Source organism: Hypanus sabinus, chromosome 21 (genome assembly GCF_030144855.1).
Source record: "Hypanus sabinus isolate sHypSab1 chromosome 21, sHypSab1.hap1, whole genome shotgun sequence".
NCBI lineage: Eukaryota > Metazoa > Chordata > Chondrichthyes > Myliobatiformes > Dasyatidae > Hypanus > Hypanus sabinus.
Window position 1 is genome coordinate 36,290,663 of NC_082726.1, and position 20,754 is coordinate 36,311,416.

Genomic DNA, 20,754 nt, shown 5'->3' on the forward strand with positions numbered 1-20,754 from the left:
GTAGAGTTTTGATACGATGAGTTACCTATACAATTGCTTAGCTCTGACAATAGTATGAGGTATTTTATCTTCAGTATGCATGTGAGCCTGCTTGTAGCTTCAAGTTGGTATTTGGGATAATATTTGCATTATTACTGTAGTTCCTCTTGCTGTATTCTTCTGCACTGCTCATTAGACTACGGTGGGTTCCCCACATTACAGTAAGCAATTTATCAGGACATGGCCTTAGATTGTTATGGGAAAATGTCTGCTAATGTTGATGTGCCACAACACTTCATTGCCCACATGTGAACTGTTGAATCTGTTGTGAATCTAATTAATCTTGCTCCATAGAATAAATGTTCCCAGTGTGAAAGTGGAACAGTCTCCTCAAGCACTGCATGGCGCTCTGTTTTGACATGGACAGATGCAACTATGTGTAATTTGATTGCCAGATTTACCAATGAGGGAACAGTTCCCAATCCTTGAACTTTGCACATTAAGAACTTAAGAAATAGGAACAGGAATGGGCCAGCTGGCCTGTTGAGTCTGTTCTGCCATTCAATATGAAGAACACCTGGGAGAAAGATGTTTTGGACGGAAGAAGTTGGCGCTGCATTGTCAAGAAGTCAATCCCAGCTATCGAGGAGAAAAGGCAGAAGAAATATGAAGCAGGTCATGAACACAGACATTCGGTGCTGGACCAGTCAAATCACAAATGCAACTGATGTGCTGATCCAATGCTGGCCTTGTGGCCCATAAATGTGCCTGCAGAGACTAGACTCTCAGCACAGTCAACATCGAAATTGATGGACAGCTGGAGAAGAAAGAGAGAAGAGGCTGATCTGACCATTGGTTCATCTCCACCTCCTTGCCTTTTCCTCATAACCCTTAAATACCCCTACTATGCAAAAATATATCCAACCTTGTCTTAAATATATTTACTGAGGTAGCCTCCACTGCTTCATTGAATTCCACAGATTCACCACTCTTTGGGAAAAACAATGCCTCCTCATCTCTGTCCTAAACTTATTCCCCCAAATCTTGAGGCTATGTCCCCTAGCTCTAGTCTTGCCTACCAGTGGAAACAACTTTCCTGCCTCTATATTATCTCTCCCTTTCATAATTTTATGTTTCTATAAGATTTCCTTTCATCCTTCTGAATTCCAGCAAATACGGTCCCAGGCGACTCAATCTCTCCTCATAGTCTAACCCCCTCATCTCTGAAATCAACCTGGTGAAGCTCCTTTGCACCACCTCTAAAGCCGGTATATCCTTCCTCAAGTAAGGAGCCTCACCAGTACCCTATACAGCTGCAGCATAACCTCCCTGCATTTAAACTCAATCCCTCTAGCAATGAAGGCCAACATTCCATTTGCCTTCTTGATAGCCTGCTGCAGCTGCAAGCCAGCATTTTGTGATTCACGCACAAGCCCTCCCAAGTCCTTCTGTACAGCATCATGCTGCAATTTTTTTACCATTTGACTAATCTACTCTTCCATTTTTCTTTCCAAAGTGGATGACTTTGCATTTACCAGCATTGTACTCCATCTGCCAGACCCTTGCCCACTCATTTAGCCTATCTTTATTCATCTGCAGACCCTCTTTATCTTCAGCACAATTTGCTTTCCACTGAATTTAATATCATCAGCAAAACTAGATACACCACACTTGGTTGTTAATGTATATCGTGAACAGTTGTGGACCCAGCACCGACCCCTGCAGCACACCGCTCACCACTGATTACCAACCAGAGAATCACCCATGTATCCCAACTCTGCTTTCTATTTGTTAACCAATTTTCTATCCATGCTAACACATCACCCCCAACTCTATGCATCCTTATCTCATGAATAAGTCCTTTATATGGCACCTTATTAAATCCTTCTGGAAATTCAAGTAAATAACGTCCAGCTATTCCTCTTTATCGCTTGTTATATCCTTAAAGAACTCCAGTAAGTTTGTCAAACAGGACCTGCCTGTGCTGCGTCTGCCTGATGCTTCCATTTCTTTCCAGATGCCTCGCTATTTCTTCTTTAATGATAGCTTCAAGCATTTTCCCAACTACAAATGTTAAACTAACTGACCTATAGTTATCTTCCTTTTGCCCACACCCTTTTTGGAATAGTGAGGTGACATTCGCCTTCTTCCAATCCGTCCGGACCTGCCCAGAATCCAGAGAATTTTGGTAAATTATCACCAAAGCCTCAACTATAACCTCTGCCATTTCCTTCAGTACCCTGGTATGCATTCCATCAGGACTAAGGGACTTGTCTATCTTTCAGCTCACAAGTTTGCTCAGCAATACCTCTTTTAGTGATAACTATTGTGTCGAGGTCTTCACCTCCCATCGCATCCATATCCTCTCTCTGATGTGAGGCAGCATAATTTATCTGTTGGGTTTTTTCCTCTGTTTAAAACTTTTACTGTCTATTGCATTCACTCTCTATGTCCCTTTCCTTCACCTAGTAGTGCATGGTAAGTCATGTATAAACAATCAAGAAAGTTGATGAAGGAAAGGCAATGGGCATTGTCTGTATGGATTTTAGTAAGGCTTTTGACAATGTCATGTGCTGAAGGGTCAGTTGTTGTTTATCATCTTCATTACTGATTTAGATTGGGGGTTCCCAACTTGATTGATGGTATTGGTCCATGGTGTAATAAGGGTTTGGAAACTCTGATTTAGATGAAAATGTGGTAAACTGGATTAGTAAATTCGTGGATGACACCAAGGTTGGGGGTGTAGTGGACAGCAAGGAAGGGTATTAAAGTTTGTAGCGTTATCTTAACCAGCTAGAAAAATAGGCTGAGAAATGGCAGATTGAATTTAATGCCTACATGTGTGAGGTGGTGCACTTTGACAAACCAGGCTAGAACTTGCACAGTGAATGGTGGAGTTCTGTGTATACTTTAAAACTGTGGTTCCTGGGAATACAGAAATTCCTTGAAAGTGGCATCACAGGTAGATAGGATTGTAAAAAGAGTTTTTGGCACATTAGCCTTCATAAATCAAAGTAATGAGCACAGCAGTTGGGATGTTCTCTTGAAGTTGTATAAGATGTTGGTGAGGCCAAATTTGGAGTATGGTGTGCGTTTGTGGTCTCCTACCAAACAGGAAAGATGTATTAGTAAGAGTACAGAAAATTTACAAGGATGTTGCCAAGACATCAGGACCTGAATTATAGGGAAAGGTTGAATAGCTTAGTACTTTGTTCCCTAGAGCAAAGAAGAATGAAGGGAGATTTGATGGAAGTATACAAAATGGAGGAGGATAGATAGGGTGAATGCATGCAGACTTTTCCCCATCAGGTTGGTAAGACTAGAACTGGAGGTAATTGGTTTAGGGTGAAAGGTGAGATATTTATGGGAAACTTCACTCAGAGGGTTGTGCGAGTGTGGAAGTGATACGTGCAGGTTCTATTGTAACATTTAAGGGAAGTTTGGATAGGTACATGAATGGGAAGGGTTTGGAGGGATGTGGTCCAGGACTAGGCTGAAGATCAGATTGGCATGAGCTGGATGGGCAGAAGGGCCTGTTTCTGGGCAGTAACTCTTATTTCTTTCTCACTCTCCACTACCCCACGTACTGAATTCAGTGTTAATGTAGTGATCTAATTTGATTGCAATATGTCTATGGTAGATCTAAGGGAAAGAGTGTTTCACCTCATCCTAAGGCAGGGGTCAGCAACCTTTACCACTGAAAGAGCCACTTGGACCCGTTTCCCACAGAAAAGAAAACACTGGGAGCCGCAAAACCCGTTTGACATTTAAAATGAAATAACACTGCATACAACGTTTTTTTTGCCTTTATGCTATGTATAAACAAACTATAATGTGTTGCATTTATGAAATTGATGAACTCCTGCAGAGAAAACAAAATTACATTTCTGCATGCAACAAAAACATTTTGAACTCCGAAAAAAAGACGTTGGGTTGAAAGTTACTTTTAAGTAAAATATTCAATGTCTATTTGAGTCCTTCTTGTATTTATGAAAAACGCCGAACTTAAATTTTCCGCCAGCAGCAAACCAAAAATAACGTCAGCCAGCTGTCATCCTGAAAAATGAAAGGACTATTTCACTGAACAATGAAAAAATATGAATATAAGTAAAATAATAGGCAATTAAAATATTTATCATACTTGGTTAATGGGATTTCTGCTCCTGGACCTCAGCGCACAGCGTCTGCACATCAGGGCTGTATGATGTCACCTTCATCTTTACACAGGATCGCAAGCTGTCATCTGTGAGGTTTTCAATATCACTCCATTTGTGTTTCTGAGCAAGAACGGCCTTCTGACGGGCAACATCTTCAAGGTCTGCTGTCAAGCGTCTAAACTTGGACACCCATATGTCTTTGTCGGCTATGTCGGCCAGTTCCATCTCAAGATCAGGTTGACTCACACCTGCCAATGCAGTCGTATTCAGTAGGGAAGGATCGATGCTTAAGGGAGTGACCGGGAAGGATAATGTGTTTTTTTCCTCTCTGAACTCACAGAAGCGTTTCCCAAACGATGTTTGCATTGCGATGATTGCAGAATGTAAATACTCCGAAATTATCATGTCGTGACCTTGTTTGAACTCTCTCAAATTGGGGAAGTGAGACAAAGTGCCTTTCTGTAAATCTCTGGCAAGCACTGTCAACTTGCGCTCGAATGCCAAAACATCCTCCAACATGTGTAGAGCTGTACGTCCTTTCCCCTGAAGAGCTGTGTTCAGCGTGTTCAGGTGCGCTGTCATGTCTACCATGAAGTGTAGCTTTTCCAGCCACTCTGGCTGTTCCAGCTCAGGAAAGGTGAGCCCTTTGCTGCCCAGGAAAGTTTTCACTTCTTCCAGACACGCGACAAAGCGTTTCAGCACCTTCCGTCTGGACAGCCAGCGATAAAAACACGTTGTAGCGGTGTCAGTAAACTGCAGTCAAAGATAGCTTTATTCGAACTAAACAGCCTTGCTTTTAAGCCTCCCTCAACCCAGCCCCCATGGACGCAGATGCTGCAAAAGACGCGTACTCACAAACCCCCGTAGGCTATCTCCCTTAGCCGGAATGCTGGCTAATTGTGAGCCGTTTCGGATGTGGCAGGAAATGTGTCGCTACACTTAGGTTGTACAAGATCACCATAATTACATTTCAAAAGCTAACAAACTAACATAAAATACATTTTAATTAAATACTGACCAATTATTTCCCAAAGCCACAGGGAGCCGCAGCACAGAGGTGAAAGAGCCACAAATGGCTCGGGAGCCGCAGGTTGCCGACCCCCGTCCTAAGGCAACAACACTCCAGTTCCTCTCTCACCATACCTGCAACTGTAGCAGAATGGGGGGTGGGGGGAGTCGATTTTTTTTTCTTGATGGCAACACTCTACCAGAGTCAGTACCTGAAACCTAATCCTCTCTACCCAGCAGCAGAGCAGACAATGTCATTTTCTAGAAATAGTTTTCACCCTTGATATCCTAAGGTTGGAAGTGAATACTCATTATTAAAAATAAAAGCTGGCTTTGCTCGAATGCATATTTTTTGTAGAGTGTAGGTTGTTGTATATCTAATGCTAACAACAATAATAACACTTCAAAAGTGTTTAATCTTCTGGCTGGCAAGCTGTAACTAGTTGCGAGCCACAAGAATCAGTGTTGGGGCCTTGTCTATTTATAGTCTGTTAATGACCTAGAGGAAAATACAGTGTGTTGCAGCCGGAATCATTGAACACGAAAAGATTGATGGAAAAACAATAAAATACCTTATAAAGCTGAATAAAGACAAATCAGAAGAAACAGTCAGCATACTGGAGTGAGACAGGATGCCTGTTTGAATGGTGTTGTATTAACAACCTCACGCTCACTGTCAACAAAACTGAGCAGCTAATCATTAACTTCAGAAAGGGGAAGTTGGGAGACAACATTACCAGTTCCCATTGGTACATTAGTGCTGTGTAGAAGAGCATCTCTGAGCACACAACACATCAAACCTTGAAATGGAAGGGCTTCAGCAGCAGAAGAGCACAGACATTCATTTCGCGGCCACTTTATTAGGTACTGGAGGTGCCTAATAAAATAACTATTGTGGGTACAATATTCTTTCCTAATAAAATGAAGAGTAATTTCCATAGAACAGTGCAGTGAATGAACACAAGTTTACAGACCAATAATTTATGTAAAATCAGTTTGTCTTTTATAGTATTGCAGTAGACTTGACTTCCAGTATTGACCATAATCTGTACTCTGTTTGGGAGTAGCATTACCCCTAAATGTAGCCTATTCCACATCCTTTTTATAGTATGACATCCAGACCTGTTCAGAGTGCTCTGTATGATCAGGATTGGAAATTTTGCCCTCTTCAGATACTGCGAAGAGATCTTCACCATTCATCTGAACCTATCTGGCAGAAGAACTAACAAATGAACCTTGCACAAAACTAAATGATGTACGTTATATGAAGTTCCTTTCGATGTATTGTTCTGCACAAAACTATATTTGGTTACCTGTAATAATGTGTGATTTAATATTGTATTAGATTCCCATTTCAAATCCAAATTTGTTACTGCTCCCCATTTCCAGCCATCCTCAAAAAGCAACCATCTCCAATATACAAGTTCTGTGGATTCTACAACATAAAAGTTAAAGACGGTGGTGATAACATCAGCAGGTCAGGCAGGACAAACAGGTTTATCATTTCAGATTTGAGAATGTTTTATCAGAGGCAAGCAAACTTAGCAATATGCTTTAAAATGAGGAGGACAGATCAGTCTACCTTCAGTGATCCACTACACTCTGAACTTCATCCTCAATTTCCTATACTAGTCCAGTGAAATTCAATATAAGATCCACTTTAGGCTTAGTTAATTATTCTGCTATTTTTGTTTACATCTTGATGTTTTGGAATGATCCTATTAGTTGGCTCTCTGGCCCTTGCTTGTTATTGATTGATGGTTTGTGACCTTGTATTAAAGATAGTTTAGCTTGTAGAAGTAATTACGGATATAGGAATAATTGGTATTAGTTCTTGGTTTACACATTCAGTGGAGACTTGCGTATACAGGAAGGTAATGAAATGAGACTAACATTTTTTTTTTGTAAATTTACAGAAAATGTTCCACCTCCTGCAGGCTTGCAAGATACTGTACCTTCTTTGAACAAACAATCAAGTGACTGGGAACAGAAATCATCAACAGAATTGGAAAGTGGTTTGATGCCAGGAGTGGGAGCCACTGCAAAGGTTTAGTATTCTTCAAATTATAATGGGCACTGACCATTGATCAAAGCCCTTATCTCCTGTACTGAGAGCAGAAGGCAAAGAATACAACAGTAGGGAGTTCATTCTTCAGTCATACAGCACTTTGTTGAGACCATATCTGAGGTGCTATGTCCAATAGGGTTCCTTGCTTAAGGAAGGATGTAAATATTTTGAAAGCAATCCAGAGAAAGTTTGCCGGACTAATTAAAGGATATACACTGGAACCACTCAGTGGGTCAAGCAGCTTCGATAGAGGTTCTCCATTGGTCGGGGTTGACCATGGATATTGCATCCTAGCTTTTTACATGATACACAAGCCAGAGCAGTACAATATGAAGTGCAAGATGTTGCTATTTGAGACTCATGTCATTGGGAGCATTTAATAGGTAGTGGGAGCTTATCCCCGCTACCTTCCCCAGCTATGACAACCTTAAGGAATCTAATCCACAGCATCAGCAGGGAGAGAAACCATCAAGGACTCTTCATCAGCAGAATCAAACCCAATAAAGGCTCCTTAACTTGAAGTATCAATTCTGCTTCTGTCCTTCTTAATGCTATTTAACCTCCTGAGTATGGTTCTTGATTTTGTTTCAGATTTTCAGTATCTGCAAATATTTAGCTATGTTTAATGGACTGTTAAGTGAAATGGTATGTTGCTTTGTGAGAAATGATTGAGCAGTCTAAGTGAGAGGCGAATTCATTGAAACATACTGTATTTCTCGAGTAGTCTTGACGTGGAGAGGAAGTTTCTCTTTTGAGAGAAGTTAGAAATAAGGGACACTTTAAGAATAATGATAACCAATTTAAAATAGAAATGAGGTGATTTTCTTTTTCTCCAAGAGTTGAATCTTTTATCTCTCTGCTTCCACTGCTCTTTTGAGGTGAATAGGTTCTTAATAAGCTATGAAAAGTAGGTGGGAGCTAAGATTGCCATCACAGGAGCCATTCTCTAATTGATTGACATAACATACTTGAAGGATAAGTAGTAACCTAATTCACATGATCATATAAAAGTTCTACTGCCTTCCCGATCTTTCTTTTTATTAAATACAGGACAGGACGGTAAGGACTTGCCCTGGATGAGTATAGTTCCAACATTTTGTGCTAACCTCTTCCAGATGAACCAGTTCAGAACACCCTCCATGAGTCTCCTTGCCATTGTTGCTCTCTGCTTGCACTGTGCACAGAATGCATAGGAGTTACTCAGCTGGTGCATGGCAACACTGCCAATAGTTGCTTCACCATCCGACCATCTTGCTTGGGAATGTTGCACTTCTTCACCATTTCAGGGTTAGAAGTATGGAAGACCCCACCTTTTATTGAAAAACTGCAGCTTTCTGCCACCTCTAAATTATTAATAGCAAAAATTGCTGGGAACAATGAACAGCTCGTGCAGCGCCTGTAAAAAGACAAACAGTTAATGTTTCAGGACCAGGACCCTTCATTAGAACTCATAATGAAGGGCTATGGAATTGAAATGGTAACAGTTTTTCATTCTACAGATGCTGACTGACCTCCTAATTATTTCCAGCATTTGTGTTTTTATTTCAGTTTTAAATGTTTTTAAAACATTTCAGCACTTTCTCAAGGGTAGACAACAAGTGCAGACTTCCAACAAGTGCTTCATCCCATAATGCTGAGTTGGGTGGGGGGAACATTAAATCAGATGGAGCTGACTCTCTTATTAATGTCAGAATTTGAAGAATAAAATCCAGTGGAACTTATTAGGTAATCCTGATCTTACTGCATAGTAATAGGTCCTTCAACCCAACTGCTCCTTGTTGACCAAGATGTCCAACTTAGCTAGTCCCATTTCCTAACGTTTGGCCCATAACCTTCTACACTTTTCCTATCAATGTAGCAGTCCAAATGTCGTTTAAAAGTTGCTCTTGTCCCTGCCTCAACCACTTCCACTGGCAGCTTGTTCCATATAATTTTAAAAAATTGCTTCTCAAGTTCTAGTTCAGTCTCTTTCCTATCACCTTAAACCTGTGCCTTCCAATTCCTGATTTCCCAGCCCTGAGAAAGATACTGAGTGCAGTCACACTATCTGTGACTACAAAAATTTTAATAAAAAATTATTATGGTAATATTCATAAACTTATAGAGCACTTTTCACGCAGCTGATGTTGTTCAAAGTGCTTTATAATGGGATAAAAGTACAAATGTGAAAATATAAAAAAAATAAACATGAAGCTAAAAGACAAAAAGATGTTAGTTAAAAGTCAGGTTAAGTAAACAGGTTTTGAGCCAATGTATAAAAGTGTCAACAGAATCTGCATCCCTTATAGCTTTAGGTATTGAATTCCACAATTTAGGATCGTAATTCAAAACAGTTGACCTGCCAATTATCTTTTGAGGGAGATTGTTTAAATTTAAGAGACTGGCAGAGGACCTGAGCTCAAGCAGGATTATAAAACAAAAATGATTCTGTAATATACTCTGGTCCCAACCCATTAAGATCTTTACAAACAAGTAAGCAAATTTTAAAATCAGTTCTAAAAGATATAAGAAACCAATGCAGAGTAACTAGGATGGGAGTGATACGTTCCCTCATCCTGGTTTTACGTAAAGGTCTAGCAGCAGTGTTAGGATGGAATTGAAAATTATCAATAGATTGCTTTGTAAAAAGTACATTACAGTAATCTCTAGTCTGTTCGATATAAAGGTATGAATTAGTTTATCAGCATCATTCTGTGACAGGAATGAAGATACCTTTGCAGTATTTCTTAAGTGTAGAAATACTGCTCTGTTCACTTTCTTTATGTGGGATTTAAAATTCAAGGATTAAAGGCCAGGCTCGTTGCTTCCAATTTTAAAAGGGGAGCCAAGTTCCCAAGTTTATCAAGAAGTTTATCTTTCAGTTGGTCCTGAGGCCAAAAGTATTTCAGTTTTACCTTCATTTAGTTTAGGAAATTATTGCTTATCCATTTGTTTATTGCAGCTTTACTAGTCATCAAAGAAGATAGGGTGTTATTGTCATCAAGGTCAACTGAGGTACCTAATAGTGTGTCATCTGCATGACTCTGGAAATCAAGTTTATGCTCTCTTATGATGTCTCCTAAGGGGAGCAGGTGTGAGAAGAATAGGGGACCAAGACAGCTTCCCATAACAACACCAAAAGATACATTGTCTTCAAGACAGACAAAAAGCTTTTTCTCTCTCAAATATATGAACAAAACCAATTAAGGTCACTACCAGAGAGGCCAACCCAGTTCTCCAGGTAATCGAGGGGAATGTGTTGTCAATTGTGTTGTAGGCAGCACTTAGATCTAGAAGATTTAGAATTAGTCACATACTAGAATTCAATTATATATTGTAACCAACAAATAAACAGTCTTTTGAGAAAATGGCCCTGTAACTGTTAACGCCCTAATAAACTATGTGGGCATTAGAGATGAGCTGTTTGGCTGGAAGAATCCTTGTGAGAACATAAAACAAAGTCTTTGCTCAGTAATTCTGAGTAGACAATATATTCTTTACGAGGGCTTTGATAGAACTGGATGGAGGAAGGAGAAAAGTGTTTTTTAAAGCAAAGTGTACATTTAAGTGCTGTAGAAGTACTCCAATTTTTCTAGGGAAAGAGGAGGTAGTTTAAAAATGTATGATCCCTTGGCTCTATGTTCCTACATAATAAAGAAAGCTCACGAATGCATCTACTTTCTGAGGAAGCTGAAGAGAACTAGACTATTCACATCAATGCTGAGAGCCTTCCACAGATGCGCAATGGAAAGCATCACTGCATGGCAGGAAAACTGCACTGTGGTGGACAGGAAGGCTTTACAATGGGTAGTCAAAACTACCCAACACTTCATTGGCACGAGCCTACCCTCCATTAAGGACATATAGTTATGCCAGGAAAAGGCCAGCAATGTTATGAAGGATCTCATCCACCCTGCTCATGGACTGTTTGCTCCACTCCCATCAGAAAGGAGGCTATGTACAGTAACATCCACGCTAGGACCATCAGACTCAAAAGCAATTGCTTTCCCCAAGTAGTAAGGCTGATCAACAACCCATCCTCTAACCCACCACCATTACTTTATCATTTACTGTCAGTCACTTTATGTACAGACATTCCTGTACCTAGGATCACTTAATATACATATAATCAATCTCTCTCTCTCACAGCCATACACACACACACACACACACACACACACACACACACACACACACACACTACCTTATGTATTTATAGTTATTGAGCTAAATTAAATATTGAGATCTTAATCTTAGTGTGCTTTTTATATGCTGCATCAGATCTGGACTAACAATTACTTCGTTCATCTTTACACTTGTGCATTGGAAATGCTATCAAATATTCTTGAATGCATCCCTGTGACAAGTTGTGGTAAACTATGTATACCTGTCTGGACACGCCCCTCTGCTGACTGCTCCTGTGGCTCCTCCCACAGACCCCTGTATAAAGGCGATTGGAGGCACTGCTCCCCCCTCAGTCTCCGAGATGCTGTGCTCCGTTTTGCTGCTAATAAAAGCCTATCGTTTGCCTCCCGTTTCTGAGAGTTATTGATGGTGCATCACAAGTTGAATTTATTGTGCAATAGCTCCACCTGTTGATGGAATAATGTCAGAATCAATCAGATTTAATATCACTGGCAGACTTCGTGAAATTTATTAACTTTACAGCAGCAGTACAATGGAATACGTGATAAATATAGAGAAAGGAAACTGATTTACAGTAAGTATATATATACAAAATAATTGTTAAAATAAATAATGCAAAAAACAAACAATGAAGTAGTTAGGCAGTGTTCATGGGTTCAATGTCCATTCAGAAATCGGATGGCAGAGGGGAAGAGACTGTTCCTGAATTGCTGAGTGTGTGCCTTCAGGCTTCTGAACCTCCTTCCTGATGGTAACAGTGAGAGGGCATGTCCTGAGTGATGGGGATCTTTAATGATATACACTGCCTTCCTAAGGCACTGCTCCTAAAACATGTCTTGGAAAATACGGAGGCTAGTACCTGTGATGGAACTGACTAATTTTACAGGTTTTAGCAACTTTGATCTTGTGCAGTAGCCCTACCCCACCCCTCCCCGCCATCATACCAGATGGTGATGCTGCTAGTAAGAATTCTCTCCATGGTACATTTGTAGAAGTTTTTGAGTAAAATCAAATCTCCTGAAACTCCTAATGAAGTATAGCTACTGTCTTGCCTTTACAGCTATATCAAAATGTTGCAACCTGGTCCAGGTTAGGTCAGGAATTTGAAATTTGCTCACTCTCTCCACTTCTGATCCCTCTGTGAGGATTGGTTTCTGTTCTTCGTTTTCCCCTTTCTGAAGTCCACAATCAGCTCTTTGGTCTTGCTGACATTGAGTGCAAGGTTGTTGCTGCAACACCACTCAAGTAACTGGTATATTGCCTCTGTACGCCCTTTTGTCACAACCTGAAATTCTGCCAACAATGGTTGTATCATCAGCAAATTTATAGATGACATTCAAGCTATGCCTAGCCCCACAATCCTGGATATAGAGAGAGCAGAGCAGAGCACATCCCTTGAGGTGAGCCAGTGTTGATTGTTAGTGAGGTGGAAATGTTGTTTCCAATCCACACAGATTGTGGTCTTCTGGTTAGGAAGTCAAGGATCCAGTTGTAGAAGAAAGTACAGAGGCCTAGGTTCTGTACCTTTTCGATCAGGACTGTAGGAATGATGGTGTTAAATAATGGAGGAAAAGCAGTAGGCTGTATTTTTATAGTGTTCTTAACTTGCAATAAAGTTTCTTTGGTTGTTTTGGAGGACAGCGATGAAACATTTGACTAAGTCACATGAGGAGATTTAAATTACTCGATCAAATGCTTGGTCAAAGATGCAAGGGCTCTTTTAAAGAATGGAACTGGGAACAGAGAAATGGAAAATAAGCTTAATGCAAGGTATCAAAAAATAACTGAAGCATGCAAGCGGGTATTTCAGCACACTACCACTGTCACAACTCCTTGGCAAGGAATTCAGTCACATTTCCTTGTGGTCATGTAATTTAATTTTCTTCAAGTATCTGCCCAACTTTGAAAGTCTGATTCATTACAGCTTTTAATGCGAAATTGTGTCTCCTTATTCCTTCTGCCTAAATATGCCACTTCACACTTCTGCCAATTGTGCTAGCCCATGTCCCCTTGCAGATGCCAAATTTTTAAACTTTAGCCTGCTTCTTTCATATAAGGCTGCCACTGACTTCTTTATTCTGTAAGTGGAACAGCCAGAGTTGGATGCTCTTGTAGATCTCAGAAATTTATAAGATGTGAAGATGGTAGGAATGGGGTCTTGGCGGGATTTAAAATGAAGCTTGAGCATTTTGTGTTAAGTGCATGTACATAACTGTTCAGGTTGATGTCAAACTATAGAGAAATGGCATGAATACTACTCAGAACCATGGATTACCCAAAATAAACCTGAATTTAGGAACCTACCACATAGCTTAACAAACTCAAAGCATTGCTCTGTTGGAAGCCAGCAGTTTTACATATGTTTAAGATTTGGAGGGGGAAAAAAGGAAGGCTTCCAGAAGTAAGTTGGAATAAACGTGTCAGTAGCAAATGAGCTCAGTCAGCAGCCAACAATAACCATGTAATGATCGGTTTTTCTGTATGCTCAAAGCTTAACTTGGTTTGTCACATCTGGGAAAGGGAGTAAAGTTTGAAGTGGTAGAGAGAATGGGGTGGAAGGATTAAGCAAAGGGTCAACAAGGAAAACAAGTTGGACAGAAATCAGTTTGGAGAAAGGGCAGGGTGGGCATTCTTGGAAAAAGAAGTGCCATTGAATACAGCGGCAAATGAAAATCTGTAAAGCTGTAGTTGCTTGTGTGTTTCTAGTATTCTGTGGTTTTATTTCAGATTATCAGTATCTGCAGCTTTTATCATTTTCATCAGCTAAAAATATAGCATAAGTGTGGTTTAGTGGAAAATGTTCAGTTCTAGAACTGATTTTTGACAGTTTATAATTTACAATCTCCCAGTTTGTAAATTACATAGTTTTTAGTACTGCCTCCCCCTGAAAACAAATGTGGGATTTGTGTTAGTTTCTTGTTTCCATGTTTTTAAAATGAATTTTGCCAGGAAAATTAGAAATTCTGATAATTCACAAATGTTTCGCTGGCTGCTGATTCTTGTGCTGATTTTCATATCTTAGGCCTGGTTTTCCTCACTCTATTTTAACACAGGCACCACTGGAAATAGTATTCCAGTGTATCAAAAAGAAACATTAGTGAATTAATTGTGTTAGAATTCTAATAATTGGGGAAATTACTCATCCGGCACCACCAATACTCTGAGTGTATTGAAGTCTATTGAAAATAACTTCCCATAATTTTAATTGAACTGCAATAAAGTCCTTTTTTTTCTGAAGAATTATCAAAATTGTGTGAATTTCTTTCCATAGTTTAAGGTAAATTAATAATCTAGAATATGGCAGTTAACACAACTTTATAACTATATAACAAAATTCCTTGCTATTTGCTTGAATCATTTCTGTACATAAAATTTATAAAACATCAGAATAGTAACTAAACGTGAGAAAATATATACAAATCACATATGGGAAAATGCTTCTGTAAGATTGTGAATTATGTTCTGTTTGGCACAATCAGCCCTGGCACAGAAATTTCCTCCAATTAAATTTGAAGACAATCGAAGCCATTGTCTTAGTTCTTAGACCAAAATATATTCTTTAGTTTCTAATATAATGACTCCTCAGCTGGAACCCTTGGGAAAGCCTGTGTATTTTATATGTAAACCTCAACTAGACCTGGTTTCAGTTTAATGCCATGTGATTGATGTCATTTCTAAGAGTTCAACAATTCCTTGGCACTTAAACTCGGTTTATTTTTTTTATGGTTACTGCAGTGGGATGGATAATTTCCTGCAGGTGTACTAGCTCCTACAATTGTGCTGATGAGGAAAACAAAATTAGCTATTGCAGCAGATCATCCTTTTCTCTAAATCATTTTGTAGATAAGTGGTTGGGAAGATGGTGGAGTCAGTCAGTTGTTAAGGATGAGGTTAAGGAATACTTGGTGACACAGGACAAGGTAGGACCCTGGAATTCTTTGAGGAGATTACATGTAGGATACATAAAGGGGATGCAGTGGATATTGTATATTTGGACTTTAAGAAGGCCTTTGATGAGGTGCGATATGTGAGGCTGCCTACCAGGTTAAGAGCCAAGGATATTACAGGAAAGTCACAGGCATTGTTAGAGCATTGGCTGATTGGTAGGAGGGAATGAGTGGGAATAAAAAAGGATCCTTTTCTACTTGGTTTCCAGTGACTAATGGTGTTCTATAGGAGTCAGTGTTGAGACAGCTTCTTTATATGCATTATATCAAGGATTTAGATGATGGAATACATGACTTTGTTACCAAGTTTCCAGATGATATCAAGATTGATGGAGGGGTGGATAGTGTTGAGGAAACAGGTGGGCTACAGAAAGACTTAGACAGGAGAAAGGGCAAGAAGATGGTAAATGAAATACAATGTTGGAAAATGCATGTTCATGCACTTTGGTAGTGGAAATAAATATACGGACTATTTTCTAAATGGGGAAAAAAATCCAAGAGTTGCAAAGAGATTTGGAAGTCCTTGTGCAGAACACCCTGAAGATTAACTTGCGGGTTGAGTCAGTAGTGAGGAAGCCAAATGCAATGTTAGCATTCATATCAAGAGGTCTAGAATACAAGAACAGAGATGTGATGAGTAGGCTTTATAAGGCACTGGTTAGGCCTCACCTTGAGTATTGTGAACAGTTTTGGGCTCCTCATTTAAGATAAGTTATGCTGGCATTGGAGAGGGTTCAAAAGAGGTTCACAAGGATTATTACAGGAATGACAGGATTATCAATACAAGGAATGTTTAATGGCTCTGGATCTTTCTCAATGGAATTTAGAAAAATGGGGGGGGGGGGGGAGAATCTCATTGAAACCTTTTGAATGTTGAAAGGCCTGGACAGAATAGATGTGGAAAAGATGTTTCATGTGGTGGGGTTCTAGGACAAGAGGGCACAACCTCAGGATAAAGGGGTCTCTATTTAAAACAGAGGTGCAAGGAAATTTCTTTAGCAGAGGTTGGTGAATTTGTGGAATTTATTACCACAGGCAGCTGTGGCGGTAGGGTCGTTGGGTGTATTTAAGGCAGAGCTTGATAGGTTCTTGATTGGACATTGAATCAAAGGTTATGGGGAGAAGGCCTGTGAGTGGGGCTGAGGAGGCCAGAAAAGGATCAGCCATGATTGAATGGTGGAGCAGACTCAATGGGTCAAATGGTCTAATTCTGCTCCTGTGTCTTATGGTCTATATAAATGAATATGTACAGAATTTTGAGGCAAACTGTTCCCGAGTTTCTGATTGGGACCCTTCCTGCATAACATTCCTACCCCTTATGTTTTTTAGATAAGTTCTGATGAAAAGGAAGATGGGGTCCAGCTGCTGGTTGAGATGTTTCCATCCTGCAGTGTTTCTACCATGCACCATGCTCTTTCTGTGGCCAAAGGCAACTTGGATTATGCTGTGCAGTTAATAATGGAAGGGGCAGTGGAGCAGCCTGACCCTGCAATTTCAGAGGTTAGTCCATCAGGTGTGTGAAAAGGAAATTGGAAATTATTTGTTATTGTCAATTAGAATCCTACAAATGATCATCTCTGACAATAACAGTTCTGTACTCAGAATGCTGCGATCTGTTGGAGATGATGCTTTGGATTTAATTTTAAAAAGTCTTTATGATACTATTATATAAAAAGACAGAGATTTCTGATGTTCTGTTCAATACATCCTTCAAACCACATTTAATGGAAATTATCCATAAATTTTATTGTGTGAAGTTTTAGTTTACTTTATTGAGCAATTCTGGATGTGAAGGGCATAATGCAAATACAATCCACATCATTTAAAATTCCTCAGATGTAGTCAGCATATAAATATCTGAAACTCAGGCATGGCACAATAATGTTGCTACAGCCTTTGCAGAAAGATTTTTTTTCACTTGTTGTTTCAAACACATCTTTACCACCAGTGCCTGATCTTAAGCAGAAACAGGGGCTTGGCACTACTTACTAATATAGTGCAAACTCCCTATTGGTGGTCTCTCTTGTCAGCTCATTGGCATGGTCCAGTATGATTGTTTATTACCCATGGTAACTGATAAGCCACAATTAATGCATGTTTAAAAGAAACTGCACAGCTATGACTTGTAGCAGTGTCAGACATAATAATCACTATGCCTATTACTGCTAGGGTATTGGATCCATTGATATTGACGTTACCAACTAGAGTAAGATGTTCAGCAGGTTGGTTTAGAAAACCAGGCAATAAGCAAATGGGAGAGAAATGGCATCTTCACAGAATAAGTTTTGCCACCAAGAATGAGCTTTCCATCGTCTCAATGACTCCCCCTTGGAATTAGTGAATGTCTTCTGACCCTTCCCCTCACTCCAACACAGAAATTTGATCACTCCACTCATCAGTATATACCTCGCAGCCCTGCAATCTTTGAATAAAACCAAGGTGAACTCTACTTCCTGTTAACTAGCTAGTCTTGTATCCATAATTATATGTTAACTCTTACACTAAGTGCTTTGATCTTTGTGCAGTAAGATAGCACCTATTATATGCCACAGAAATGAACAGTTTAGCCATTATCCACAGCACATCACTTCAAAGAACTTCAATAAGTTTGTCAAATGACATTTCCCTTTCATAAAACCACATCAACTTTGTCTGATTACATTGAATTTTTGTAGGAGCCCTGCCAAGCTGTCTTTTGGTTCTAACATTTCCAAGTGCAAATGTTCAAATTACGTTTTTAGTCTTTGTTAATCTTCTGAGTTTTCATCTCCCTTCCAATTCCTGATGTATCGTGATTTCTGGGATGTTACTTGTCATTTATAATTAAGACTGATGCAAAATACATGTTTAATTCATTTGTCTTTTCTCGTTTTCTGCTATTAATTCCCCAGACTCCTCATTTTTTATAGGACCAAAGTTCTTCATGAAATGTACAAAAACTGCTTTTTTCATTTCTGAATTGTTCTTTGTTAAACTTTTGGAATACCCTGCATTTCCTTCGATGATACCACAGAAGCTCTCCAATGTTCAAAACAAGGCTGCCTGCTTTACCTGCTGTTCAATCTGCTGAACATTCCCTCTGCGCCATCAACTCTCTGTGGCTGCATTGTATGTCCTCTGAACAAAAAGCAGAGCTGAACCTGCCATAACTGCTTCATCAGCATTCCCTAAGGTGGCAAGCAATACCACCATCTGCAGTATCCATTCCAAACTGCATAATCCTGACTTGGAAATAAATATTGCCCTTCCTATCACTGTTGTTGCATCATAGCCCTCGGATTCCCTACTGAATGACAGTATGGGAATACCTACAGTGCATCAGTTTCAGAAGCTGCACGGCAAATAAGGTTGGGCATTATCTCTTACTATCTTTCCTTTCGGTTAGTCCTGACGAAGGGTCTCGGCCCGAAACGTCGACAGTACTTCTCCCTTTAGATGCTGCCTAGCCTGCTGTGTCCTACCAGCATTTTGTGTGTGTTGTTGTTTGGGCATTAAATGCTAGCTCTGCTGGCAACATCTTTATGTTTTGAATGGGTAAAAAACACAATCTTGATTAGATTGTTTTCTATACCAAAGTGGCATTTCCATACCCTCGCATGCCCTGGAGTCTCTTGGATGAGGGAATAACATATTGATGTAGGGCAGCCTTTTGATTGAAAGTTGCACTAACTGAAAAGTAGAATGAAACTGTCTGAAGCACCTTAATTGAAATGAGATTTTACTGATACTGGAGATCTTAAGCAACCAACAGAAATGCTGGAGAAGCTCACTAGGTCAGGCAGCTTCTATGGGGGCAATTATTCCCCTCCATAAGTGCTGGCTGATCTACTGAGTTCCTCCACCATTTGTGCATTGCTACTAGAGTTGCACGTGGGCCTGTAGAGAAGAGATTTCATTTAGTTTACATTAATTGAATCTAAACCTGGATTTCTTGTTCAGATGCACTGTGTTTCATAATATGTCAGTGTTTGCTCATTCAAGCTTGAAACCAATCCAAGTGGCTCCTCTTGCTAGATACACAGGATTGCATTGTGTATTGCTCAAGTGATGCAAATCACCCAGTAAATGGGTAGTGGGGCTGACTCTCAAATAATGATGAGTCAGAACACATGAAGGTGTTTAGTGGCATAGTGTCATAATAAAAAACTTTCCGTCAATGTCAGCAAAAAACATCTAGTCAATGACTTCAGGAAGGGAGGACAATGCACAGGCTCCTGTTTACATCAATGGTCCTGAGATGGAGAGAACTGACAACTTCAAGCATGAACATCACCAATAGCCTGTTCTGATCCAACCGCATAGATATCGTGGACCAGAAAGCTCACTGGGTTGGGAAAATTTAGCATGTCACCTTTGATCATTATCAATCTTTATTGATGCACCATAGAAAACATTTTATCTGGATGCATAACACCTTGTCAGATACCTGCTCTGTCCGATTCTGCAAGAAACTGCAGAGATTTGTGGACACAGCTCAGCACATCACAGACACCAGCCTCTTTTGCATGGACTCTTCCTGTTTTTCTCTCTGCCTCAGTAAACTAGCCAGCATAATTAAAGACCCCACACAGCCCAGGCATTCTCTCTTCTAACCACCCCCCCAATCCTAATTTGGTCAGAGGATTCAAAAGCTTGAAAGCACGTACCACTAGGTCCAAAGATAGCTTTCATCATGTTGTTACAAGACTATTGACCAGTCAGTTAGATGGATTTTTGACAATCTACCTTGTTATAGAGTTGCTCCCGAATGTCTGCTTGCACTGCGCTTTCTCTGTAACAATTTATTTTGCATTCTGTTATTGTTTTTCTGAACACTATCTCAAGGCACTGTTGCAATGACATGATCTTTATGGATGACACAAGCAAAACAAGTTTTCCACTGTACCTTAGTAATAAATTAATTCACTCATTCAAAAATGCTTGGAACTTCATGAGGGCAGGAACTGTTGATCTCAATTTATCAGTTAACTGTGAGCCTGTCTAAAAGTAACAGTGTGAATATAAACAGCTCACAGCTACCTAGACTATTCTTCCTCCCACCCTGTCTCCTGCAAAAATGCTATCCCTTTCTCTCAATTCCTCCACTTCATCTGCTCTCAGGATGAGGCCTTTCATTCTAGGACAAAGGAGATGTCTTCCTTTTTTAAAGAAAGGGGCTTCCCTTCGTTCACTATCAACTCTGCCCTCCATCGCATCTCCCGTATTTCACACATCTCTGCCCTGACCCCATCCCCCCAACAGCCCACCAGGGATAGAGTCCCCCTGGTCCTCACCTATCACCCTACCAGCCTACAGATCCAATGTATAATCCTCCGTAACTTCCGCCACCTCCCATGGGATTCCACCATCAGACACATCTCCCCCCCCCCCCCCCCCAACTCTCGGCTTTCCACAGGGATCGCTCCCTGCGCGACTCCCTTGTCCATTCATCCCCCCCATCCCTCCCCACTGACCTCCCTCCAGGCACTTA

The 20,754-nt window shown here is 40.1% G+C and overlaps 2 protein-coding genes across 3 annotated transcripts in view; one reads left to right on the forward strand and one right to left on the reverse strand.

Moving 5' to 3' along the window:
- The window catches only part of cuedc2 (CUE domain containing 2), a 58,435-nt gene that overhangs the window by 29,902 nt on the left and 7,779 nt on the right, over positions 1–20,754 (forward strand). For both annotated transcript variants that reach the window (XM_059946337.1, XM_059946336.1), the window contains exons 5-6: positions 7,061–7,191; positions 16,614–16,784. In XM_059946337.1, the coding sequence (XP_059802320.1) occupies positions 7,061–7,191; positions 16,614–16,784 (302 nt within the window). The remainder of the gene's footprint in view (positions 1–7,060; positions 7,192–16,613; positions 16,785–20,754) is intronic.
- Positions 3,166–11,743, reverse strand: LOC132378953 (general transcription factor II-I repeat domain-containing protein 2-like). The gene is made up of 2 exons (XM_059946338.1): positions 11,579–11,743; positions 3,166–4,889 (listed from the first exon to the last, which is right to left on the reverse strand). The coding sequence occupies exon 2, from the start codon at positions 4,725–4,727 to the stop codon at positions 4,125–4,127; it is 603 nt and encodes a 200-aa protein (XP_059802321.1). The 5' UTR covers positions 4,728–4,889; positions 11,579–11,743; the 3' UTR covers positions 3,166–4,124.